Raw genomic sequence first — 27,628 nt, forward strand, 5'->3', positions numbered from 1 at the left:
TATCTCTTTTCCAGAGGGGTGTACCAGGTCGAGTTTATCTGAAGGCGGGAGTTCCTTGTGCAAGGAGGGCTGTAGGTGTTATTTGTGGAGAGAGGTTGATCATTCCTCAAGGTGGTTGAGGGGGAATTTAGGGGCTCACATACAACAATACATACACAGGGGGGAGGGAGTGAAGACGATACGGTCCACTCCTTAGCAGCAGCCGAAGGTATGGATGACACTATAAACCCAAAGGGGGCAGGGGGGAGAACTCACACACAGGAATATTTTGTCGCACATTGGAGAATTACATATGACGTTTATAGAATTTATAATGACCGAAACTTGTACTGACATTGCACAATTGCCATGCAACCGCGCATTACGGAATGACGGAAAAAAGAAATCCAGGTAAATATTAATCGTTTATGTCTTATTTTGCCATACTAAGTTTCAATAAAACAAAATAAGAACATGAATGTTTAAATTCTAGATTAGCTGAAGCGAATTCATCCGTACTTTTTGTACAATTCGTTATGTGTAAACAAGGATGGTTGCCCGTTACATTGTATAGGTCTGTACTACTGTAGTCTAGTAGTAGTAGAGTAGGAATATTTATATTTAGGTAATGCTTTGAAGCAAGTATAAAATCGAAAATATTCCCCAGTCCTGACATCACAAATGCACATATTTGGTATTTTGAATGCATATCCTGTGATAGAATCAAAAGCCCGCAATGATCCATGTTGCTGCTCTGTTAAATTTAGCGCCAACTACACTGCTGCTAAAAAGATTTGTTACGGCCACCGCTACACAGATGAAAGTTGTTTACTCATTAAAAGGGACCTCGTCTGTTATTATTTTATAGATCTTTGATAATGAAAGATGACATACGATAATACGTAAATAATAAATCAGCAGAGCTACAAATGCTGAAGCGTACACACTTTATGCGACGTGCGTATTATGGCGGGATCCACTGACACAGCCAACAATGGAGTTACAAATGGGGGCGGCAAGACAAATCATTTGAAAACAGCAAAAAAGTGAAACATATAATGTGTTTAAATTTCTTAGTTCTTAACGACCGTATCAGCGTGTACTATTAACAGTACACGCTCATACGATCGTTAAGAAACTAAGATATTTAAACCAAAGAATTATCAACAGAAGAACTATATTGTGTTTAATGTGTGTTTCTTTAATTTAATATTATAAACTATCTAAAAATTTCTTTAGGTACAAAAATGTATCTAAATTTTTAAACTCTATACTTTGAAATCGAATGGTGCGAGATAGGAGCCAGCGCCAGGCCGTACACTATGAATAGAAGGCCTGTGATCCTGCAAAATATTCCCCCAAACCCTCTCCCTTCTTTGCTCCCAGGGAACTTTCTCAGACTTTGGGTTCCTCCCATAGTCCATACCACATCCATACCAGTGAGAGAAATGTAGGATCCGGGGCTATTGCATCGAGTCATGAGCAACCGAGTTGTGTAGTTAAAATAATAAAAATTGTATACCTTTGCGAAAATCGGGGGATACTATGGATCACGCATCAGCATACGTATGCGTCTGCAGAGATTTCCTTGTGTTCACTCTACAGTCCACAATTCCTTTCGGATTTCTGTCCAATTTGGTGAATATGTTGGTTAGGTTGAGGTCTGGCCAATGAATGTTTTTGGCCACCCCCGGGAAGGGGAGTTGTGGCAAGAATTTACATTTTGAAGTACGTTTAAATTCGCTAGATTGAGGGCAAGTCCAAGGATACACCGTCGGTTCGCGAGCGACCGACATGTGCTAGTTGTTATTGTTGAAATTTATCATTAAATTTAGTTAAATAAATGATACATTTTACGTTCCAGAATGAAAACCCGTGACATTTGGATGCATGTCTTGCATGATATTTATTAATAGACACTGAAGTTTGGTAAACTTTGGAGATAAACATGGCAGAACAGTCAGAAGTTTTCAATATTTTCCCTTCCATTAAATGTAATTATAAGGTTAGACATTTTAGCAAGCTTCTTTCACATTTTTCTTTGGTTCATGAGCATGAGCCTGGATTTGTTGTCCCATGTGGGGTTAATGGATGTGAAAGACCATTTAAAAGCATCAGATGTTTGAAAAGACATAAATAAAAAGTATGGATGGCTTGCTACTACCATTATGCATGATAATGAAGCTGGTGGTGAATGTGCCGAGTACTTTATGGAACAGAGGTATAAAAACTCTAACAGTGATGAGGCAGTTGATGGTAATAAGGAGACGGTTGTCACAGACAAGAGAAGAACCTTAGCTAAAACAATTCTGCAGCTGCGTGAAAATGAAAAAAAAAATTACTTACAAAACTACAGGCCCGGCATGCCCAAGCGTGTTACGGCGAGCGACTCGTAATCTGAGGGTCGCGGGTTCGCATCCCCGTCGCGCCAAATATGCTAGCCCTTTCAGCCGTGGGGGCGTTATAATGTGACGGTCAATCCCACTATTCGTTGGTAAAAGAGTAGCCCAAGAGTTGGCGGTGGATGGTGATGACTAGCTGCCTTACACTGCTAAATTAGAGACGGCTAGCACAGATAGCCCTCGAGTAGCTTTGTGTAAAATTATAAAACAAACAAACAAATACAAAACTACAAGTAATTTTTTTTTTAATTTGTCCTGTTCTATTATGGCTTCCAAAGATGAACATTTATTCCAAACCATAAAAAGAACATTGATCAGTGAGGGGGTTCCTAGAAATAGTATAGTTGCAGTGATGGAAGCTTGCAAGAAAGAAAGTCTTGACTTTCATTCCATGATTGAAAATTTCACTGACCACAATAATTTCCAGTCTTACATTGAAGATAACTGTTGAGTATGACCCGGGAATTGCTGGTGATGAGAAACATGACATAATGCAATATGTTTTTTTTATTAGATACTCTGAAGTGTTTGCTTAAACATGATAATTTTAGCCAGGTTGTTTATCCTCGCCAGTCAGCTGATGATTGTCTTAGAGATGTCGTTGATGGTGAACATTTCAAAAATCATACGTTCTGACAAGAAACTCCCCTTGCCCTTCAAATCATTCTCTATTTTGATGAGTTTACAGCTGTGAACCAGGCTGGAATACGAGCTCCTGCTTACAAATATGCTGCTTTCTTCTATCAGTTAGGCAATATTGAACCTGCTTTGAGATCTCAGCTTCATTGTATATTCTTAGCAATCTTGGTGAAGAGCCAAAATGTAAAAAAAACATGGGCTAAATACAGTGATGAGACCTTTGATTGAAGAACCAGAGGGAACATTCAAATTCAGAGGTGCACCTCTTGTTGTTGTTGCAAATAAATTGGGAAGCAAATAATTGGAGGGTTTCTTGAATTTGCTCTCAGATCATGTAGATTCTGCATGGTAACTCGAGATGATTTAAGTTGACTGATATTTCAAAATGTCCAGAGAGATCTATTACATCCTAAAATTACCAAGTTGCAATGGTCGAAACTGAACCGACTTTGTCAAGTACATATAGAAATTTAAAAAAAAATCGCCCCTGAACATTCTGAAGCAATTTTATGTGGCAAGTACTCTACCACCTGTTATATTACATGACCTTTTTTAATCTGGTTTGGTGTCAGCAATTTTAATTTTACTCATACATCAGTATGTCTTGTCTGGATACTTCAGCCTTCAGTACCTTGCAGGCAGAGTGAAGGAGTTCCACTACAAAGGAACTGATAAAATCAATAGGCCTGAGCTTGTTATTTTGAGAGGGTCTGTACACATTAAGCAAAAAGCTATGCAAGTTTGGTGTCTCTTAAGGTTATTTCCATTACTGGTGGGTGATGCAGTGCCAAAAGGCAACAACAAATGAGAAGTTCTGTTGGCTCTGCTGGATATGGTAGAATTGATAATGTGTCCATCAATGTCATATGCAAGCATTGAATTCTTAAATGATGTGATACAACAGTTCCATTCTCTTTATGAAAAAGAATTTCCAAATAGAACTCTCGAGCCAAAGGGACATTTTACTTTGCATTACCCGCAGATTTGATACACTGATTAATGTGTGGACCATGAGATTTGAGACCAAACATAGTGTTTTTGTTGATGTTGCAAGACGTACCAAAAACAAGAGGAATCTAGCCAAAACAATGGCAATGAGACACCAGTATAAACTCTGTTCACATTTGGAAAGCAATGGATTTCTTGGAATAGATTCCTTTGACCTGACTAATCCTGTCAGATTGCCTGTGAATTCACTCGGAGAAGAGCGAAACCTTGTCAGTGCATTTGTTGGGAAGGCGATTTTGTCACTAAAGCATCAGGTTGTACAGTCAACTGCCTCACATACAACAAAAGGACAATGGTTGTCAGTAGCTATGAATTCGATAGTCTTCAATTTTCTTCAGTGATCTGTTGCTTTGTTCTTTGGGGAAAACCGTTTTTGTATTGTCAAAGATACCAAACTGTTGATTATCACAGGCATCTTCATGCTTACATTGTAAAGCCAATAAGAAGCTATGAACTCCTGAGCATTCCAGATCTTTATTATCATTACCCATTGTCTTGTTATGTGAACAAAGGTGAAAATATGATCATCCTACATCACTACATTCGTGGCGACTGAATGATGACAAATTTTAAACAGAACTCGGTAATCAGTGGTAAATTTTAACCTATTTTATGTAACTTGGTGTGCACCATCTAGTGACAAATTTCATCAAAAAATTTGACATATTTTATGTAAATTTGTTTCTGCCTTTTTGCGACAAATTGCATCAAACTTTTCAGAGAGAACTTGTTATATTAATATGTATCATGCATATTTGCACCAAAATCACCACTATCATTACCATCTATTGAGGTCAGATTGCTTATATTTGCTTACACCTTTTAAAGGCTACTATTTGTTAGGGAAAACACTAAATTACTTATTTAGCTGATTTATACCAGTCTTGCTGATGTTAAATTTATGGAAATGTAATATATCTTTTTGGTGTTTTGTAGTTGTTCTTCAATGACAACATTTCTTCATGTGTACACATATAAATCATTTTTGATCAGTACCATACTTTTAGATTCCAGAGAAACGCTTTATCCTACCACATTACCTACAATGAAAGAAAAATTGTGGTGTCAGTGGATGATCTGGGATTGTTGCCCAGTAAGATTTCTCACAAGCTAAATCTGGATGTAGATGCTACCAACTTGTCAGCTCAAGTGTACATGGAAGACTGGCAGGACTGGGTGGATGTTCAATGGTCTGACATTCCAAAACTACGAGTAAAGCTGTGCGTTTCTCTGGTTTCTTATGCTGGGGCCTCTGATGAAGAGATAGCTGTTGTAGTAAGTCGTTTGTAAGAATGCGCAACCCATTTAAATTTGAGTGATTATAATCATTTATGTAGTCATTGGAAATCACTCTGCAGAAACTTTATTCCTGAGAAAAGAATTAAATTGTTCAATAAACATTATCCAACATAGCACAATTACTGTTATCTTTTTATTACAAATTTAGACCCATAAACAATTTATTTTTGACCAGAATCCACTGAACCCTCAAGTGCCTTTAAGCGAGCAGAGTGCATCTTTACCTGGTCCCAGTACTGAATAAATTCAGTACATATCATCATGGTAGGATATGTCCTAATGTATGTCAAACAGATCTTTCAATCTGTTAGAGAAATAGTTTCATCTTTCACTTGAGACAATTAGGCCTTAGTTAGTATTTCATTGCATCAGTCAACCCCAATTTGTAAGTGTTTTGAACTATTTGGTAATCTTAGCATTCAAGCTTTGGCCAGTACCCTTTAAGCTGGAAAATTTGTCAAGTCTGCCTAGATCTACTGCTTTGCTGTTGTCGCGAGGGAAGCCTGTTGAGAAAGAAGGTCGCTTTCATTTACTGGATGCAGCCTACACTGAGGTTTCTAACTATACCTTGTAAGTGCTGTGCAGTGAATCCCACGTGTACCATAGAGCATTATCCTTTCCTTGTGGCATCACCAGCACAGCTATTGAATGAATTTAAGCGGCTAGTAAATGATGCAGAAAAAGGAGTGTCCAACTTTCTCTCTCAATATAAGGACTCCGTAAATTCTCACCTGCAGGACAGAAACATATCACCAGAAAATAATTCATTGCTAGCATTTCTTATGAAACAGTCCTCACACATGCCTGACGTTACATCTAGTATTACCATTCTTGGTATCCCTTTTCTTCTAAAAGAAAGTAAAAGTATCATGGTGGGTACTATAGTTAGGGAACCTGCTGAGAGTGATATATACATTCAATGTGGTTCAATTTCTCAGTTTTGTGATCAAGAATTCCAACTATATGTTGATGGCTTTGATATTTGTGCCACTGAAGATTTTGTGGAAGCATTCACTATGTATGTAGGGAATTTTTATATCTTCAACTTTGCATTTCCAACAAAACTCAAGAAAACTTTCAACTTTGTTGAAAGAGTTGTTCTGAAGCTCTATGATGAGTCCAGGAAAATTACCAAATCTGAAAAAGATGCAGACAGATGTGTTCTTCAGTTGCTTGATCTCTTGAATGTCAAAAAACATAGCAGCGGGAAATCTGTCAAAACGTCCAAAGGTAAAGGAAGAGGAAAGTGTTCAAAGCCATAAGGTTATATTAGATCTGGTAATATTAATTTGTCATGTGTATTTGATCCAGGGTGAATTTTCAAAAACCAAGTGTAAAGTTCAGTTTATTTCAAATTGTTGCTGCATTTTGAATTTTATTTTGGTACATGTATATTGATGTAAACTTGTGTTCAGTTCGGAATAAAAATGGTGCTGCTAAAATGCATTTTATATTTTTCAGGATGGTGGCAGATTACTAGGACTTAGGTTGAATCATCAGATGGCTGCGGGGATGACTGCTCAATGATGGTTCTGCTGACCACAAATGATTGAAGATGGTCTCTTTGCCTAACAGTGACATTGCACAGGTGGTCCTGACCGGGTCAACATGACTTCCATGGTCGTTGGATAGTCATAATGACAACAGTCCATTGTTAATGGATGGTCATAATGACAACCGCTCCTTGGACAAATAGGGTCACACTGACTATGTCATGACTACTCTGTAGTGGTTTGCAGGTTGGCAATGCGACTATTGTCAGGTAGTCAAGCATTGGTCAGAATGACTACCTAACGAATTCATAACGACTATCATAGAGCAGTCAAATTTATTACCTGCCAGGTATCCCTGCCACCATCACCTGACTATTTTCCGACTACACAATAGTAAAAATGACTAATATTTAGTAGTCATATTAGGTAGTCATCGATTTTAGCGACTACTTGGAGAGTCTCTTTTTTGGCACCTGATTTACTGTTCAAAAGTCGTCGCCTTGACTAGTTCTTATTTTCAGTGAGAGATGTACACTTTCTTACACATCACACCAATATAGTTAGAAATATACGGTTTATTTATAAAGATTTCAACAGCATATCTTGAGAACTATGTATTTTATTGACCTCACCAGCCTAGTTAGAAATCTACAGTATATTCACGATCTTAACAGTGTACCTTGAGATATGCACCTTTTTTACACATCTGATCAGTTTGGATAGAGATTTACACTCTTGTTACATATCTCACCCGTGTACTTAAAGATCCAGAATTTGTCTAAATATTTTGCCATTCTTGCTACAAATTTGGATTGTTTTTTTATAAATGTCACTGTCCAGTTACAGAAATACAGTACTATAAATATTTCACCAGTCGAGCTAAAAATCTACAATATTCGTAGACCATGACAATTTACTTAACGATTTAAAGTTGTTTATAAACCTCATCAATATAGTTAGGAAGCTATATTACATATATATATATATTGCCAGTGTACCTAGATTTACAGCTTTTCTGAAAATTTCACCAGTGTAGTTAGAAATCTGGAGTTTTTTTCACAGAATTCTATACTCTTGCTACAAATCTATACTTTTATAAATTTCACCAGTGTAGTTAGAAATCTGGAGTTTTTTTCACAGAATTCTATACTCTTGGTACAAATCTATACTTTTATAAATCTTACCAGTGTACCTAGAGATCAACAGGATTATTTATGAATCTCAGCATCCTAAATAGAATTTTTTTATGTATCTTATCTGCTTCTATATATTCGGAAACCTACAGTTTTTATATAGATCTACAAATTTTATATAATAGCTCAACCATCTAGCTAAACGCTTACAGTTTTTGTACAGATGTTACCAGTGTACTAAGTGATCTACAGTTTTTTTTTTGTTTGTTTTTTTTTATAAATAACTCACCCAGCTGGCTAGTGATTTACAGTTTGTCTTTATAAATTTCAAGAACCTAGTTAGAAGTCTAGAGACTTTTATGTATTTTTCCAGTGTTCTTGGAGATCTACAGTTTTTAACGATTTCATCAGTCGAACTAGATATCTACAGCTTCTTTGTATATCTTGCCAGTTTACACAATTTACGTGTTTTAGAGGTCTCACCAGTCCAATTAAACAGGGTGTTCGGAAAGTCACTGTGCACTCATATATTTATTAACAGACAAAATTGCACAGTGACTTTCCGAACACCCTGTATTACTATATTATTTTGTATATCTTCCCAACGTACCTGGGAATCTACAATTTTCACACGGGTCACTAATCTAGATGAAGATGTACTAATTTTTATAGATCTTACAAATGTACGTAGAGATCTATATAATTGTTTTAACGATTTCACCAGTGTAGCTACAGATTTACAGTTTGTTCTAAGTTCGACTGTTTAAGTAAGTTTAAAACTTATAAAACTTTTGAATGGTTTTAAAACAAAACTATTGTGTTTGGGTTAAATGTTTCGTTTACTCATAGCGTCTACGTTGGAAATTTTGTGTAATATATTTTTGTATTTTTGATGTTCTTAAAATGGATTGAGTGTTACTGAAGAAAATGTATAAATAAATGTTAGCCATATAATTACCAATGTTTTTGAAACACGATTTTCTAATTAATTTATGTACTAAATTGTGAATACATGCCTTGAGTCTACAATAACATATAAGTCACAAATAAACATAACATTAATATCGCAGTTTATCCCATCAATTGCACTTTCGTGGTACTTTAGCAGTTTACATGAGTGAGTTCAAATTATTTTAGTCAAGTCATTTATGCTGAGTATTGTAACAGGTAGATACATAAATTTAACGAATGTGATGCAACATATGGACACCAAGGAAAGTTAACGGTATAAAAACAAACCAGTAATTTGCAGGTAATTACACCGACAGCCAATCATTGAAGATGGAATCGCATATTAGTGAGAGCATCAGACTATCAGTTTAACATCAGTCTTCCTATAAATAATCAAATTTAAATAATGCTAATTCGTAACCACAATAACAAAAGCAAGGTTACTAAATATCACATCCATGAAGTTAGGTTTTGAGGTCGTAATTATCACCCATTTCAAATGAATGAAATTACATTAATCGTTCTCACTGATATACCAATACATGTCAGATTTCGAAAAGCTTGGTTTATCATAAAATAATAATAATATTCTATTATTAAGTTCTACTTACAGCGCTTAATAAAAGTCACTGAAAATTGAAATGAAGTTACGCGGACAATATAAAACCTAATTTGTTCTATAACAAAACCATGTATAAGAATTACTATTGTTTCACTATAAAACAATTGTTACATTGTGCATAACCTTTTGTGTAAAATTCCAATGTCTATAGAGTAACTGAATAAGCGTGATAACTAACATTAATTCGAATTTCTACTCACTCAATATCTCGCCAACTGAACTGATACTTGTACCATACTCGCCTGCTATACAAATTTTCATAAACATAATATCGTGTACCCTCTACCAAAATCTAAGTTAAAATATTAAAAATAAAGTTGAAACGAAACCTCATAGTGGCTCTAGTGGCTTTGATGATTATACGTATTACTTATCAGAACTTTCGCAACAGTGACATCCTACGCGCAAGGAATGAAAGTGCATTTTTAATACGATCATTTCAAATTTAGCGGAAAAACGCTAGTTATTACTGTTTTAACCTAGAAAGACTATTATGATTAGGTGTGGTAATAATGAAGATGCTCTCAACTATAAAGTTATTACTTTCAGCCCAAATTGATCATAAAAACATCTCAAAACCACCATCAAAGCCACTGAAATAATACAAATATTTTTTACATCCAGTTATATCTAAACATTTTCAACTATATATAATATTTTATGACATTTCAGTATACTTTGTTTCATGGCACTCCTAAAATTGCAATACTATCCTCTATATCTGACCTTTTCGGCACTTGTGATACGTCTTCACTTTGTCTCTCGTAACGTTTGGCATACTAAACGTATGCAGAAACAGAAACATTGAAAACTCCTTTCTTTCTTTTTTATAATGAGATCTCCTGACATACGACTTAATATTCTGGGTAATTCTGTAAAACTTGAATGTAAATATCCAAATTTTAAGAAAGTTTGTGTTTAATGTAACTATCCAGACTGTGCTTTTTGGATTAAAGATGCATAATATCACGTGCCATTTTAACAAGTTATCTGAAGATTGAGAAATTGACTTGGGACTTGGGAAAGTCTCTATAAGACTTCAAGGTGGTTTAACAACCAGCAAAAACAAACCTTATCAATGAATGGAGTTCAAAATAATTAGAAAATGACTCAAAGCTGAGAGAGTGGGATCCAAAGTTGCCAGACATCGTAGAGAGACCCGCAAGTATGCAAAGTACGAAAGTGGCATGTGTACAACTACTAACACATACTCTGCCAAAAAATAGTGTTAGTGCTAGTTTCTATTCAAATTGTCAGGTTTTAATGTGTGGGTTGGATTCTTTACAGTTGTGCTTGTGGCGTATTGGCGATAAATGTTTAACAATAAATAAACAGCACACAGCTCACCTGTTTTAAAATAATATGCTAAAGAAGTCAAACATATATATATATACAAATGTTCGTTGGACCGTTGCTTACCATCAGTGATGTCGAGAAACCACTTGTTGAGAAATTTATATGCAAAAACGGCTCGTTTGGGTTGAGAAAATATTTTACACAGAAGAACGAACAACGTTTCGACCTTCTTCGGTCATCGTCAGTTTCACAAAGAAAGAGGTAACTGAACGGAAGCTGACCACATGTTTGAAAGGGGTTGTGTAACTGAGTGTCGGAATGTAGAGGGCGGTATTAGATGTTTGAATATATAATTTTATTTATTTTATTATATTAATATAGGTATAAAGGTTTTTTTTTATATTGGTTTAGTTTGGGTTTAAGTTGTTGTATAAGTAAGGCTTCTTTAATTTTGCGTTTGTTTATGTTTGTTTCTTTATTTAGTATTTGAGTGTTTTCTATGGTTATGTTGTGTTTATTTGACTTGCAGTGTTCGAAAACGTGTGAAGGTGACTTTTTATGTTCTTTGAATCTGGTTTCCATTTTTCTACTTGTTTCTCCAATACAGAAGTCGTGGCAGTTATCACATTGTATTTTATAAATAATGTTGGTGTGGTGTTTGTCAGTGTAGTTTTTACATAGTATAGACCTCAGTTTTGTGCCTGGTTTTTGAATAAATTTGTTATTAACTGGAATGTCATAATTTGTTACTAATTTTTGCCAAATGTTGGTTATTTGTTTGCTGATGTCAGGAATATATGGTATACAGCAGTATATGGTTTCGTGATTTTTTGATTCGTGAGATATATTTACTTTAGTTGGTTGATTTTGCTTTCTGTCTAGGTGTGTGCGTATAATGTTTTCTACGGTTTGTGGAGGAAACTTATTGATGTTGATGAAATATTGTTTTATTTGTCTAATTCATCGTTAATTTTATCTGGTGAGCATAGTTTTATGGCTGTGTTTATTTGGTTTCTTAGTATGTTGAGTTTTTGGTTTGTTTCATGTGCTGAGTCCCAAGGAATGTATAGTCCAGTATGTGTGATTTTTCGGTGGATTTCTGTTTTGAATTGTGTGTCAGTTCTTGTAATTTTGAGGTTAAGAAATGATATTTGATTGCTTTCTTCCTGTTCACATGTGAAGTTAATGTTGGGATGTACAGAGTTAATGTGATTGAAGAAAGCAATCAAATATCATTTCTTAACCTCAAAATTACAAGAACTGACACACAATTCAAAACAGAAATCCACCGAAAAATCACCCATACTGGACTATACATTCTTTGGGACTCAGCACATGAAACAAAACAAAAACTCAACCTACTAAGAAACCAAATAAACACAGCCATAAAACTATGCTCACCAGATAAAATTAACGATGAATTAGACAAAATAAAACAATACTTCATCAACATCAATAAGTTTCCTCCACAAACCGTAGAAAACATTATACGTACACACCTAGACAGAAAGCAAAATCAACCAACTAAAGTAAATATTTCTCACGAATCAAAAAATCACGAAACCATATACTGCTGTATGCCATATATTCCTGACATCAGCAAACAAATAACCAACATTTGGCAAAAATTAGTAACAAATTATGACATTCCAGTTAATAACAAATTTATTCAAAAACCAGGCACAAAACTGAGGTCTATACTATGTAAAAACTACACTGACAAACACCACACCAACATTATTTATAAAATACAATGTGATAACTGCCACGACTTCTGTATTGGAGAAACAAGTAGAAAAATGGAAACCAGATTCAAAGAACATAAAAAAGTCACCTTCACACGTTTTCGAACACTGCAAGTCAAATAAACACAACATAACCATAGAAAACACTCAAATACTAAATAAAGAAACAAACATAAACAAACGCAAAATTAAAGAAGCCTTACTTATACAACAACTTAAGCCCAAACTAAACCAATGTAAAGGAACGCCTTTATACCTATATTAATATAATAAAATAAATAAAATTATATATTCAAACATCTAATACCGCCCTCTACATTCCGACACTCAGTTACACAATCCCTTTCAAACATGTGGTCAGCTTCCGGTCAGTTACCTCTTTCTTTGTGAACCTGACGATGACCGAAGAAGGTCGAAACGTTGTTCGCTCTTCTATGTAAAATATTTTCTCAACCCAAACGAGCCGTTTTTGCATATATGTTGCTTACCATAGTTGTATCTACACCTATAAATAATTGTCTATTTTGTGTTCAAAGTTCAGGCTGATTCGATTGTTCTAGAACACAACTAACGAAACAAATTCTTCTATACTCTGTTATTACAACACATTCTGCGATAATTTCACTTTTAAAACTGCCACAATACGTTCTTTATGACTAAATTCACAATCATGCAGTCTAGATCCAGCTATTTGTATAACATACTGGAACTACATTTTGCACATATATCTGACCAAGGCCCAGAACGTTCCATACACTAAGATATATTGTGGTGCGATAACACTTAATTAAAACAACAAGAAAAGATAGAAGGTTCTAGAAACATGAAGCAATAATACAACAATCACCAATTCACAACAGCTAAACTACACAACCTTATGTAAATGCAATAAGTTATCAATTCTAAAAATAACTACATTTTGCATTCACGCTATATAACTATCTAAATTCTAACTCTCACATTAAATTTTAATGAAAACATTTTTTTATATATTTTGCAATAAACAGCTCTTCCATATAAATACAATATATTCATACTATATGCAAAGGCTGTCTTCAGTTAATGTACAAAGTATACTCATATAGTTTGCACAAATATTTGCAGTCCCCTTGATGGCTTCAATGCAGAATCAGTAGCAGTCGTTCTGGAGAAACGACGCACAACTCATGCCTCCCTTATTCTCACTTTTACAACACTGGCATTTTGAGAATTTCCAGACGGCAAATATAATGGCTAGGCATTCTCATTCAATCTCATAGCAGTTTTCTCAGCACTCAACAGCTTTGTACTGACATATGTTACGGAAAACAGTCTACCTATATTTTCTTGCAGAATTACTCCTCCAATTTCAATATCTGATACACCAGCCTGAACAGTAAACGGTTAAGTGAAATATGGCATTCTAAGGATTAGTGAATTTCCTAACACATTTTTCAACTTCTGGAATGCCATCAGTCGTGGTTGTTCCCAGTTGACCTTGTTGAGTTGGTCATTCTTGAATAGGTCAGTCAGTGATGCAGAGACTGTTGATTCTACTAACTCCAGAAATGATCCGACTTGCTGTTTGGTCGCCAAAGATGGTGTATCTTGTATGTGGGTTAGCTTCGTTTCTTACATGGTTATCTGTTGGTTGTTTATTTAATGTCCAAACAAGTCCAGCACAAAATAGCCAATATAATTTAGATGGTATGATGGTCAGACCTGCTGCCCTCATTCGCCAAAACAGCTCTCTGAATGTTGTTCTCATGATGCTCAATGTTGATAGTTTTGTGCAACATCTTTCTTATCATGTGACTGAATGTTGTTGCTGAGTTGTCTAACCCAACTAGCATCCTCTCTTTAGATTGTGTCTCTAGTTGGATCTGTCAAAAACTTTTACTGAGGTCGATCCTAGAAAAAAACTCGAGTTTGTCTAGCTTTTACAACAGTAAACAGCAGGCTGAATTCGAAGGATAATTGATTCTGGCTACTAACATTACCTAGTACTTTTGCTTGGTGAGGTCTCTCATTATATTGGGTATCTGGTATGGTTTCACCTTGACATTTTTTCCACAAGATCTTTCTTGCTTGGTCTATCTGTGAAGATATTTTTGTACTTGTGTAGTAAAGCTTATTGCTCTTTCTTCTGTTTCACAGTGCATTCTTCACTGATGTTCACATATTTGTACAAACAATAACTAAAATGATGAAAATTCTGTACTCACTTATAGGACTTCTCAATAAGCAAACAGTAGTGGTTGCAAGTACCTGTCCACTCACGTGGTCTTTCCTAGCACATCTTCAGCACATACTTTTAGACTCCATTACTTTCTCACAAAGTCCATTAATATGTGGTAGAGAACTACTTAGTGCTGATGACTCTGGATACCTCTTGAATCAATTATGAGCTAAACTGAATCCTTCTGTCACTCAAGACTTCTTTTGGAAAGCCTTCCTGGCAGAATAATTTCAGAAGGGTTTCTGCAACTCTCTCCATTTCTATCTTTGGTAACGATATGACGTATGGATAACTTTTCATGTAGTCGAAAAGTGTAAGCACACCATTTGCTCTTGTCAAATACAGATACTAATGGTCTGATCAAGTCCATAGGTACTATGCTGAATGGTCCTTCTGTAAGAAACATCTCATCCAGTGGCATCTTGGCAACCTTCCCTCTAGGTAATATCTTTTGGTAAATGTAACATGACCTGCAGAATCTGTTCACATCTCTGATGGCCCCAACAATAGACTCCATCACTTGAGCCCGATATTCTGTTGGTACTATGCTCTGTTTAACTTTCCCAGTACAACTGCCTCGATGGATCTGTTATACCTCTCCCTTCCGAATTCCTTTCCCCATTTAGTTGTGCTCGATTTTCTCTTGAGCCCTGTCCCAAAGTTTCTATGGTGAAGAAGGTTTCCTTTTTGCTTTTCTCTGTTCCTGTAGACCTACATTCAGTATGCCCACTTATATTCTTGCTGTCTGAAACTGTCAATCAGCACACGTAAATGTAACTTTTCTGTCATATTTCATCGTATTCTAGACTGGTTCCCAATGCTCTACCCAGTGTTTTGAAGGACTTTCTCTTTCTTTTCCTTGATATAGCCTTCATCTACTATTCAGTTGTAGTTTCTTGGAATCTCAATTTTTGTAAAATGTTTCAATCACCATTGGCACTGTCAACCAATTTGCTAACTTGAGTTGACCATCAGTCATACACTGTTTAATCATGGAGATACCACTTCTTTCTTGTTATAAATCTGAGAAGTTGCTTGTATTCTGTTTTTCAGGCAGCCTGCATCCACAAACACAGTTATCTTTTCTTGGTTTTTGCCAACATCATCTCTATAAGTCGCTCTAGCTGCTTTATGTTAAGCTTTCTCCTACTGCTTTTTGTGAGAGACTTATCTCTTTTTTATCTGTTGATTTCCTGTCACATTTGGTGGTATCTTGCTTCTGGTCAGCTATACTTGGTTTTGACTTTGACTAGTAACTCTAGGACTAGTCAGTTATACTTTTTCCATGGACTTCCATATATTTTTCTACCAGCTCGTCCATGTCTTTTGGTGCTCTCTCTTTTAGGAATAGTGACATGTCCGAAGAGCACGTAATCATGGAATGTTCATGTATTAGTAGACCTGTTAGTCTATCGAAATTATCTTCACACTTGGTCATGCCACTTCATCTTATTAAATATCACTGCGGGCATGTTGAAATCTGAAATACATTTTCTCTAATGCCATGTTTGACTTCTCTGAGCTTCCGGCAAAAATCTTTCTCGTTCGATGACACTGATCTAAAAACTGTAGTGTACATTAAAATGTATCAGATACTCTAAGTGTAGTCACTCTAGCCTGTCAATACTTTGTTATTGTGAAATTAAGCTCTAGGTAAGTGCAGAATCACAACTTGATCTTGTTATTGAACAATATCTCTTACCACAAATCTAACATTAGAATTTTAGGGATAAACCTGCTGCTTCACCACTAAACATGGTTCCAAAAACTTACAAATTGTTTCAGCCTGAAACGTCACGTAATAAACTGCGCTGAACCTGCATTTCAACCACAAATGAAACATATCACACGTAAGTTTTGAAAAACTCTAACTGGATCTAAATGTTATTAAAACCAGCTCTAATCTAGAAAACTTCATTGTGCATTTTTATGCAAAACTGAGCAATGTGGATACGTTCTTCCACCACGCCTTGCCTTTTGCATTTTCAAAGTTTGAGGAAGCCGGGTTTTCCATGGTATAGGAAGTTTTAAATTGTTTAGAAATCTCTACATTTTCAAATTTTTTTATAAGTGTCTATTTCATGAGGATAATTTCAAATTAGGTCATATAGTATTCTCTATTCCAGCTGTGTCAAAATATAGTTTGGAGCAATTTCACATTTTGTGTTTTGTTACAATCACATCAGTTCACTGGGAAACTACAGTACTATCTATCATATATGCTTTGTATGCTACTATAATATCTTATAATTGGAAAGTTCAATACCAGACAATGACTTGTTTTTGTAAAGAAAGAAACTATCTACACAGTACACAAACCAAGCGAAATAGATGTATTTATAAATGTCATGTTGTATTTCAAATACAATGTTTTATACGAGCTTGTCAATGTTTTGTTTTTCAATTGAAAAGTTAAAAGGAGATTTAAAATACTTCTTGGGTAAAAGGGATTGGTTTGATTTGAATTTCGCGTAAAGCTGCACGATGGCTCTCTGAGCTAGCCGTCCCTAATTTAGCAGTGTAAAACTACAGGAAAGGCAGATAGTTATCACCATCTACCGCCAACTCTTTTTTTACCAACGAATATTGGGTTTGACCGTTACATTATAACGCCTCCACGGCTGAAAGGAAGAGCATGTTTGGTGTGACGGGGAGTCGAGTGCCTTAACCACCTGGCCATTGGAAAATATCAATCAAGCAAGGAATGGAACTAATTTCACATATTTTTTGGAAACCATGGTAACTTGTGTATTTTCCTTTTTTAACGATTTATAATTTATATTGCTTTCATACAAATGTAATTAATAGTCAGCTTAGTGGCTATGCTATAAGCGGAATTCCACTAGACAAGGCAAAAAAACAAACAAAAGTCACTAACACATCTAGACATACATTAAAACTACCAGAGAATAATCTCAAGACTACGTGGATCAGCCGAGATGTCCGAATGTCGAAGTGTGTAACGTCATAACTCAAAAATGAGAAATTTAACAATTGGCTATGTTTGTTTGTTTGGAAAAAACAATTAGTAATTTTAATTTCACTATCGGAGGTTTTTCTTCGTTCTACTTTATCGGCTAATTGTTAAACGATTTGACTTGTTCTACAGAAACTTACTTGTCTAAGCTGAGTCTTATCAAGTCTGTGTTTCTTCTTTTTCATGTTTTGTAGACCTAGAATAGTTTGTAGTTTAAAGCTAGCACGTTTCATCGTAATCACAGCAATTTGAACTAAAATAGTCTAAAAAGGCTGGCAGGCATGTGCGACAATTGATCGATAGTCGTGTCTAATATTTTCTTTTCATAAAAAAATTAATGCATTTTTTTGTTCCTTCCACGGTTTAGGTGAAAGATATTTCAATCATGTTGCATATTTTGTAGAAGCTTATGCATTTTCATTACAAATATATATATATATATATTTCATAAGTATCTACATAGGAACCTGACAAACCATTAACTTTTTTTGTTTGTTTGTTTGGGAATTTCGCACAAAGCTACTCGAGGGCTATCTGTGCTAGCCGTCCCTAATTTAGCAGTGTAAGACTAGAGGGAAGGCAGCTAGTCATCACCACCCACCGCCAATTCTTGGGCTACTCTTTACCAACGAAGAGTGGGATTGACCGTAACATTATACACCCCCACGGCTGGGAGGGCGAGCATATTTAGCGCGACGCGGGCGCAAACCCGCGACCCTCGGATTACGAGTCGCACGCCTTACGCGCTAGGCCATGCCGGGCCAAACCATTAGCAGAGCAAATAGTTGAAAACTTTATGTTCAGTATTATTTTAGAAGATAGTTAGGAATTTCCAAGTGACTTTCCAAAATAATCCACAGAAAACCTGCTAATAACAGTACGGCCAATACTTCTAATAGCCACCATACACTACTTGTTTCATCAATCGTTCTCGTATTTACTAAATTATCGGGTATTTACATCGCTTGAAAACACAGCTGTGTGATGGAGCATAAGCAAACACTTGTATCTAATGGCTCAGTACACAATCCTATTTCTAGTATACAGCAACGTTATGTACCATAGCAAACGCGCCGCCTGGTGATATCAAATTCATTATGTAGTTGGAACATAATTTCCAATGTTCTGCAGTTTGAGACATAATAGCTTTCATATAACAGCTATTTTTAAAGAAAATTCTTATTTTCACTGTTTTGATAAATTTCTTCGCTCTGTTACGAAGGGCATTTATTTTTTGCATTCTGTTCAAAACGTCTGATTAAATAAATAAATATATTATTAGTCGTTGTTTTTTTAAAGTCGTCTGCACCTTACTAAAAATTTTATTTGCATCTATTAAGCTCATGGCCCTAATTTGCAAGTCTAATGCAATGCTATATTTTTAAAAAATTACGTATTTCATGCTGGGCAATAAGCCAAGACGTTTTATGGTATGCTACTACAATACTGTAGACGCTGCCTACCATATTATTACATAGCCAATCAACACGGTGAAACATTTATAATAATCAGTAGATAAATACAAACCTTATTTGCAAGAATGACACAAATTTGAACCCAGATTGGTACCGATACTAAACACACAAGCAACATGTTATATAACACATGGAGAATTCGGGCAATAAAATATACACATGAACATCATCTAGTAACAATGTTCAAGAACATGCAATACGTAATTTAACACATGAATAATCAGAACAAACCATATATGACCAAACTGAGCACATTCCTTTAGCTATGTTGGTAGTTTTTTATAAATGTCTACCAGGCAGTTTATGGGAAGCTTGGCATGGGCGGAGGGTTAGGGCGCTAGACTCGTAATCTGAGGGTCGCGGGTTCGAATCCCCGTTACACTAAACATGCTCACTCTTTCAGCCGTGGGAGCGCTATAATGTTACGGTCAATTCTACTATTCGTTAGTAAAATAGTAGCCCAAGAGTAGGCAAGACAGTAAGTGACTATACTGCTAAATTAGGGACGGCTAGCAAATAGCCCTCGTGTAGCTTTGCGCGAAATTAAAAAAATAAAAAATAGGTTATGGAAGTATCGTTTCAGGTTTTAATGGATTTACAATTCACAGTTTCAAGGCTTAGAAAATCCTATGTTCATTTTTTTCAGGATTTAGTAAATTCTGCGGTCTTCTTATCATAATTTTTTGGTTTCAGTGAACTCTACGTTTGTTTTGATATTATTCCAAAAACATGCACTTTACGTTTCATACTGATGTTTTGTGAAAATGGAATCGTTATTCATATTTGCTAGATATATATATATGACCCGGTATGGCCAGGTGGTTAAGGCGCTCGACTCGTAATCTGAGGGTCGCGAACTCGAATCCCTGTCACACAAAACATGTTCGCCCTTTCAGCCGTGTAGGCGTTATAATGTGACGGTCAATCCCACTATTCTTTGGTAAAAAGAGTAGCCCAAGAGTTGGCGGTGGGTGGTGATGACTAGTTGCCTTCCCTCTAGTCTTATACTGCTAAATTAAGAACGGCTAGCGCAGATAGCTCTGGTGTAGCTTTGCGCAAAATTCAAAACAAACCGAGCTACACATATATGTGCACACGTGTAATTAAGCAACAAAAGTAAGTGAATAAGTAAAATGTGAAGAAAAAACAGTTAATTAAACCATTTAAAAATACCAGTACAATACGTAAAGCAACTGCAATATGCATATGACAGGTGGCACATTAACAACAGAAAATTAAACAGAATTTCAACCCAAAAATTAACTTGTTTAAATAGACAATTAACGGATTCCTGTTTGTTGAATTATAGGCAGTCTCCCACTTCACAATATTCAACTACTTTTATAAAATAACCTACATCTTGGTTTTATGAATGTTTTAAAAAGTAAAACTTATGAATATTACTGAACATTTTCAAACCATACTTATGTAGTTTGTTAGCATTAAAACGAAAGCAATATATATTTTAAATGTGCTTGTCTGTCTAAGAATTTTGTGCAAAGTTAGACATAACCACCTCTAATGTCTTATACATTAGCTGAAAGCACCCACAGTAAACTCTTGGGCAACATTCATCTTACTCTCGTTCACAAAACTGGAATTTAACAGTTATTCTTAAAAAGCATCCACGGTTCTAAAGTGCGGAGAACGTTCCTGTAGTAACGGGACTTGAACTCTTGAATCACAGTCCGACCACGCTAATCACTAGTTTGTATATCATTGTACAGCACCTAATAACCTTTTACACAACGTTACCTGGAATACACCATTAAAGCATCGAGCCAACAGCACTTCACTGCTGCAATTATAGATATAAAACAGGAAAAACATTAAATTTTTGTTTTCATTTTCATTTTAACCGTCCTGTTCACACTATCTCGAAAGTTTGTTTTCAAATAATAATGGCTGAAGAGATTAATCATGTGGTTTTAAATTCTTGCTCAGCTGTTGCAAGCAATTATTCTATTCCAGAAAATACAGAATTTTTTTTTGTCACGTGAAACCCACGTGAGATGACGTTAGAGTTGTGAATACTTGCCAGCTTAGAGAAACGTGTCATAGACACTGGATTAGGAAATATCCTAAAACATAAAATTCCTTATAATTATAAGTACACGCTGAGAAATGTTTCACAATGGCTTTAAATATTACATATTACGTAATTAAAAATTCCAGTTACCGCTGAAAAGTTTCACAAAAGAGGAAATCAAACAAAAACTAGTCATATAAGGGTATGTATTTGTGTATTTTTTTTTATAGCAAAGCCACAGTTGGCTATTTGCTGAGCCCACCGAGGTGAATCGAACCCCTGATTTTAGCGTTGTGCTAGCGGGGGGTCAGGTATGTAAGGAATTCTCCACAAAGATAGATAACGGTCACCACAATCCTACATGTAATCCACTAGTTGGGTAAGAGTATTTTTCTTTTTTTTTTTACACGTTAATATTGGTGAGTACAATTAGGAAAAGTTTTTAAAGCTAAAAATATCTGTGGATTGACTACAAGTTTTTATTTGTTGCAACATCGTTATTAACAAAGTTATCAAAGTTTTAATTTTAACTTCCTAAATTTAAAGTTTTGATTTCAAAACAACAGGTAGCCTATTTTGACGTACGCACGCGCACACACACACACACATGTGTGTGTGTATAAATTTCATTTTATTCAGCTTTACCCCTTATATTAGTGGTTCCCAACCAGGGGTGCGAGATAACATTTGTTTTGGCCACCTTCACCTTTATTCTTAAATAAATAATTACTGTGAGGGGTGCGAGAACATATTAAATTTTTTTAAGGGTACGGGGCGTAAAAAGGTTGGAAACCACTGCCTTATATGAAGAATGCTAGTTATAGTTTCTGAATAAAGTTTTTCTAAGTCCTCCTGAAAAAGAAAAACAGTTATTGTTTGGTAATTTATCTACATATTATAAAGGCTTTATGTACGAATAGTAGGATTGACTCACGCCTGATACGGTGAGCATGTTAGATGATGGGTTTCGTTAACTACAAGAATAATCTAGATTTAAGAGGATAGCTTAGGATATCACACGATTTACATTTGTAAGCTGAGCAGTATATAACAGTGCAATGTTACTGCGTGATTGTTCAGAGAACATTGTTACATTTTAGAAAGTTCTTATTTACATGCCAATTTCACATATCATAAATCAACTGATTTCGTATTTTAGAATAATTTTATGCTATTTTGCAGAATAAAAACATTCATAAGATGTCATTTACTAAACTGATAAAATATATTACAAAAAATTAGTTTCATGAATTAGAATGAATTAGACGTAACACACAAAACAATAAAAGTTATTAGAAAGAAACGATGTCATGTATTAATTACATACTATGAATTACAAATTTAGATATACAAATTCAGAATCTCCAATTATGTTTTAAGATATATTACAGACTGAATAAACGACATTAGATATTGCAAACGATTTGTAAAGTTATATTTACTACACAATGAAAAGGAAATGAAGAAAAAGAACGATATCTGAAAAATAGATGACACTGTAATTAAAGTGAATATGATCATTTTATTGTTCCATGTTTTTCAAAATCTTGAAACTTGTAAAGTATTACAAAAAAGAATAGGAAGCGTCTTTGCATAAGATGTAAAAAATGTTGCTGCTCAAAATTCGTATATTCATTCTTGATCACTTCAAAGACAGGTGTGTTTTGAGTTCACAACTATGGACCACATACATACGTTAGAGCCACGTAAATGCGCCAATTTTTTAATATTTCTATGGGGTGTTAACTAAACATTTTAAAGGGCATTTTACGATCAAAATTCGCGTGTTTCCAAATAATGTTATACGCTCTACATCTGGTTCCTTTGAGAATTTATGTTTTATGCTTTTATGTTGCTTTTCATTACGCTTTTTGTTGACCAACAATGAAGTAATTATAGTTGCCTTCAAGCAAAGATTCTGTTCCGCAAGGTGACAGACTACCTGATGCAACGTACATTAATACTCTTTTTGTAAAATAATAAACTTAGCTGATAACTTGGCATAATATTACTAATCTTCTAGAGTAATACAAAAAATCTATATCAAGGCTAATCTAATACATAACATTTCATTGCAGTTGCTACTCGAATCATTTCTAGTGTTTCTAATTCTTTTCTTGTTCATTTTTTGTTACAAGTTTAAAGATGTTATGATTCCCATTTCAAAAAGTCTTCTACTCTATTTCGTTGGCCTTCTTGTTTTATATCTTTTCTACTTATATCCATTCCTTTATTCTTTTTCTTATTTTTATCTTCTGAGTTATAAAATTAAGATTTGGGTGGACACGACGATTATGTACCTTTGCACTAAAACAAATAAACTTTTAGTAATCTATCGATTATTTTTTTCTCTACAGTTTATAACATTCCTTTCATTTATTTACGTAATCTATTCTTTAGCATCTTGTTTTTTCATACATTGTTAAGTTGTTTGTATTTTTTTCTTAAAATGTTATTAATTCTTACACTGTTTAAGGTTTTTCTCACAGTTAATAGTCTTTTCTCCTGGTCATCATTCTTGCTGGACTACAGATCTAAAGTCCCAAGGTTTGAGACGTGATGATACTGAATACTCTGAGTATTTTCAGTTGTAGACAAGTGATAAATATAACAATTTATCCCGTTATCGGGTGTCAAGCAAAACTTCTATAGTGGTAAGTGCTGCTTTCTAATTATCCTCCATTTGTTCAGTTGTTCAAAGTTAGAGGAGCGAACAACATTTCGACCTTCTTCGGTCATGTCAGGTTCACAAAGAAAGAAAAATGTAGCTGAACCAATAGTTTACAACATGTTTGAAGGGGGTTTGTGTAATTAAGTGTAGGAACATAGAGGGCGTGCTTAGATGTTGGATATATTTATTAATATAGATATAAAGGTGTTCTTTTGTATTGGTTTATTTTGGGCTTGAGTTGTTGTACAAGTAAGGCTTCTTTAATTTTGTGTTTGTTTATTTTTGTTTCTTTATTTAGTAATTGGGTGTTTTCTATGGTTATGTTGTGTTTATTCGATTTGCAGTGTTCGAAAACGTGTGAAGGTGACTTTTTGTGTTCTTTGAATCTGGTTTCCATTTTTCTACTTGTTTCTCCAATATAGAAGTCGTGGCAGTTGTCGCATTGTATTTTATAAATAATGTTGGTGTGGTGTTTATCAGTGTTGTTTTTACATAGTGCCTGTTTTTTGAATAAATTTGGTATTGACTGGAATGTCATACTTTGTTACTAGTTTTTGCCAAATGTTGGTTATTTTTCTGCTGATGTCAGGAATATATGGTATGCAGCAGTATATGGTTTCGTGATTTTTTGATTCATGGGGTATATTTACTTTTGTTAGTTGATTTTACTTTTTGTCTAGGTGTGTGTGTATAATGTTTTCTACAGCTTATGAAAGAAACTTATTGATGTTGATGAAGTATTGTTTTATTTTGTCTAATTCGTCGTTAATTTTATCTGGTGAGCATAGTTTTATGGCTGTGTCTATTTGGTTTCTTAGTATGTTGAGTTTTTGTTTTGTTTTATGTGCTGAGTCCCAAGGAATGTGTAGTCCAGTATGGGTGATTTTTCGGTGGATTTCTGTTTTAAATTGTGTATCGGTTCTTGTTATTTTGAGATCGGTTAATTTGATCGGTTACCTTTTTCTTTCTTTGTGAACCTGACGATGACCGAAGAAGGTCGAAACGTTCCTCTACATAGAATTTTCTCAACCCATACCAGCCGTTTTTACATAGATATTTTTCTCTACAAATGGGTTTTCTCGTCATCACGAAAGATAGCTATATTTATGCCTGAGTTCTACAGGATGAGTTCTTTGGGGGTTTCTGACTAAACTATCTAGCACGTACTTTAAGTTGCTATTGAGGTAAGAACTTCTTTTTCCGTTATTTTTACTTTTATGTAGTTTTCAATATACATTCTATTATTATATATTTTTTTCTTTTATGTGGGTACAGATTACACCTGGACTGGAACTCTGAATTTAGAAGCTTATACCTGTCACAAAATATCCTCTCTTCTTTTTAGGTGTGAAAACGTTATAATAGAGCAAATGAATCCCTTAACGTGGTTGGTAGTTTGTAGAGTGCTGCTGATTGGCTGTTTTCTTTCCAGTTAGTGGTTCTAAATTACAGACAGTGGATGGTAGCCTTGGTAGCTTGCCATAAACACAAATACATTCTTTACTATACTGCTGCTTTTTCTTGCTTTATGATACCTGTTTGATTGCAAACAGAGTAAAAACAACTTTCAAAAATAGTTGCTTCTTTTAAAACTATGAGAACGTATGGATCAAAATTAAATTTATCAGTGATTCTTCTTACAGCAGGCAAATATCTTATTAGGGTTTAACAGATTTCCAGAGTGAAACAGTGGAACTTTTTTTCTGTATGAAGTTCTTAAAGAGTTTAAATTACAAGAACAAACTGTTTAGCTTTTGATAAATAACCCAAGGCTTATAGCATCAGGTTTTAAAATCATTAAGAACAAAATATGTTAAAAACGTATCTAGTTAGAATAGTGTATCTCAGAACGGCTGGTATGGCTATTAACACTTTCATTGATAAGCAGAGAAGAACGCCTCGCCCTCCTATGTCTTCATATTAACTCCAGTGAGAAGTTAGAAAACGTAGCAGAGAGGGAGAGAAAACTGTACCTTGTGATCTGGCTTTCTCCAAATAAAAATTAGAGGAGCCGTACGTATGACACTCACACTGAGGTACAAGAAAGTCGAGAGTATTTAATACTTTTATTATTTCTGATTGAGACAAAAATAAATAAAACTTGGACGTCTGGTAACAATCATCTTGTTTAGACTTCGTTTCTTTGTTTTAGTACAACTAGTTGTACATGTTCCGTTAACAAATTTTCATCTTCTCGATTTACATTTGCTTGATTTCGTCTATGTAGTTATTCGAAATATGCGAAGAGATAGAATAAATAAACAAATACAGACGTAATACAAATGTCTACTGCTTTACTGTCAAATAGTTCCTGGTCCACTTATACGTACAAATCTAAATTCATTCCACAAAACCGTTTCAAAAGAAACTCTCATTATACACGAATATGTTCAAAACTAATTTTATATTACCAAAACCTTTTATAAAGAACTTTTGTATCATTTTAACAGAAAAAAAAACTCTTCTAATACATTAATATGTATCAATCTACTTCAATTCTCGAACCCCACAGTGGCATGTCTGCAGACTTATAGTACTAGCAATTGGGTTTCGATACCCGTGGTGAGCAGAACACCAATAGCCCTTTGTGTAAAACAAACAAACAAAATCAGTTCTAGAAAAAAGAGCGCACAAATAGATCTTTCAATGTTTTTTGAAAAAAGTAAATTGCGTTAACCATTGAATCTGTTTCAGTATAGTTTCTTGCTATAAAACCATTTTACAGTGAACCTGCATGTCTACATTTATGTCTAATCTAAGTTCGTGTTAAAAGAAAAAAATATATGTAATTTCTCTATTCTGTTTTTTTATTCGGAAAACGTTTTAATACACACTTATGTCAATACATCCGATTTTACACTATGAAAATCTTACTTCGAAAAACAACCTGTCTCTCCTAAGTGTTTTCAATTTATAATTATACAGATTTGGTTATCGTTTTGTTACAGTTTTTAGTTTCTTTGTTACCAGGAGTAAAGCCACGCAATAGGCTTTCTGAGATGTGGTTACCACCTATACTGTATCCCGAATTTTATTGTTAAAAGCACCCAAGCACACCGCTGACTACCAGAGGGCGTCTTATTTTTTGAAATACTCCAGTGCCAATTCAGATAGAATGGAACTTAATAATTTTGAAACCAAACGATATTAGAATCGATCTAAAATCTGACCTGTTTTTTTATTTTTGCTACATGTTTTCTATTTTTTTCTACGACCCTTACAGCAATTAAGTTGTTTTTAATAAAATACCCTGAAAATTAACTGTTTATAACACTCTTCTTTTAATTGAATAAACTCATGTTTTATCACGTATTGACAGTATTGAACACGTTTAGAAATATTTTCAAAGTTTTATCCTCTTTGTGTTGTTACTTTTGATAACTGTGGGAATGAAAGAAAGGAGTTTAAGAAATTTGGAGAACGTATTTATACATTTCGCGGGAAAGATATGAAAAACAATAATTTTCTTTGTTTTTTTATTTATTTTCTTCCTTTTCAGGAAATGGTTATGTAGAAAGAAACGTCAGTTTTCTTTAAAAGTGGTGTATGGTCCAAATTCAACGAACAAAACAGTTACATCTAAAAGTACACTTTACATATTTTTTGGTATTAATTCATTACTTAAGCTGTAGACAATCAGTTATTATGTACTAACAGTACTACATATAATCCTACATAACCTAAATAACAA

General features: G+C 34.6%; 2 protein-coding genes across 10 annotated transcripts in view; one reads left to right on the forward strand and one right to left on the reverse strand.

Moving 5' to 3' along the window:
• Nucleotides 1-27,628, reverse strand: part of LOC143222256 (voltage-dependent L-type calcium channel subunit beta-1-like) — a 106,685-nt gene that overhangs the window by 42,889 nt on the left and 36,168 nt on the right. The window lies entirely within an intron of this gene.
• Nucleotides 304-8,435, forward strand: LOC143222255 (uncharacterized). Of its 2 annotated transcripts, none has more exons than XM_076448490.1 (2): nt 304-390; nt 5,036-8,435. In XM_076448490.1, exon 2 carries the CDS (start codon nt 5,864-5,866, stop codon nt 6,587-6,589), a length of 726 nt encoding a protein of 241 aa, XP_076304605.1. In that variant the 5' UTR covers nt 304-390; nt 5,036-5,863; the 3' UTR covers nt 6,590-8,435. The 2 variants fall into 2 exon arrangements, with proteins under 2 accessions (XP_076304605.1, XP_076304606.1); XM_076448491.1 differs by having other exon boundaries at nt 310-390.

This window comes from Tachypleus tridentatus, chromosome 8, assembly GCF_004210375.1.
Source record: "Tachypleus tridentatus isolate NWPU-2018 chromosome 8, ASM421037v1, whole genome shotgun sequence".
In the NCBI taxonomy this organism is placed as follows: Eukaryota; Metazoa; Arthropoda; class Merostomata; order Xiphosura; family Limulidae; genus Tachypleus; species Tachypleus tridentatus.

Bases quoted from the DNA above. Each gene is read 5' to 3' on its own strand.
- LOC143222255 (XM_076448490.1), top strand. From the start codon at position 5,864: ATGCAGCCTACACTGAGGTTTCTAACTATACCTTGTAAGTGCTGTGCA.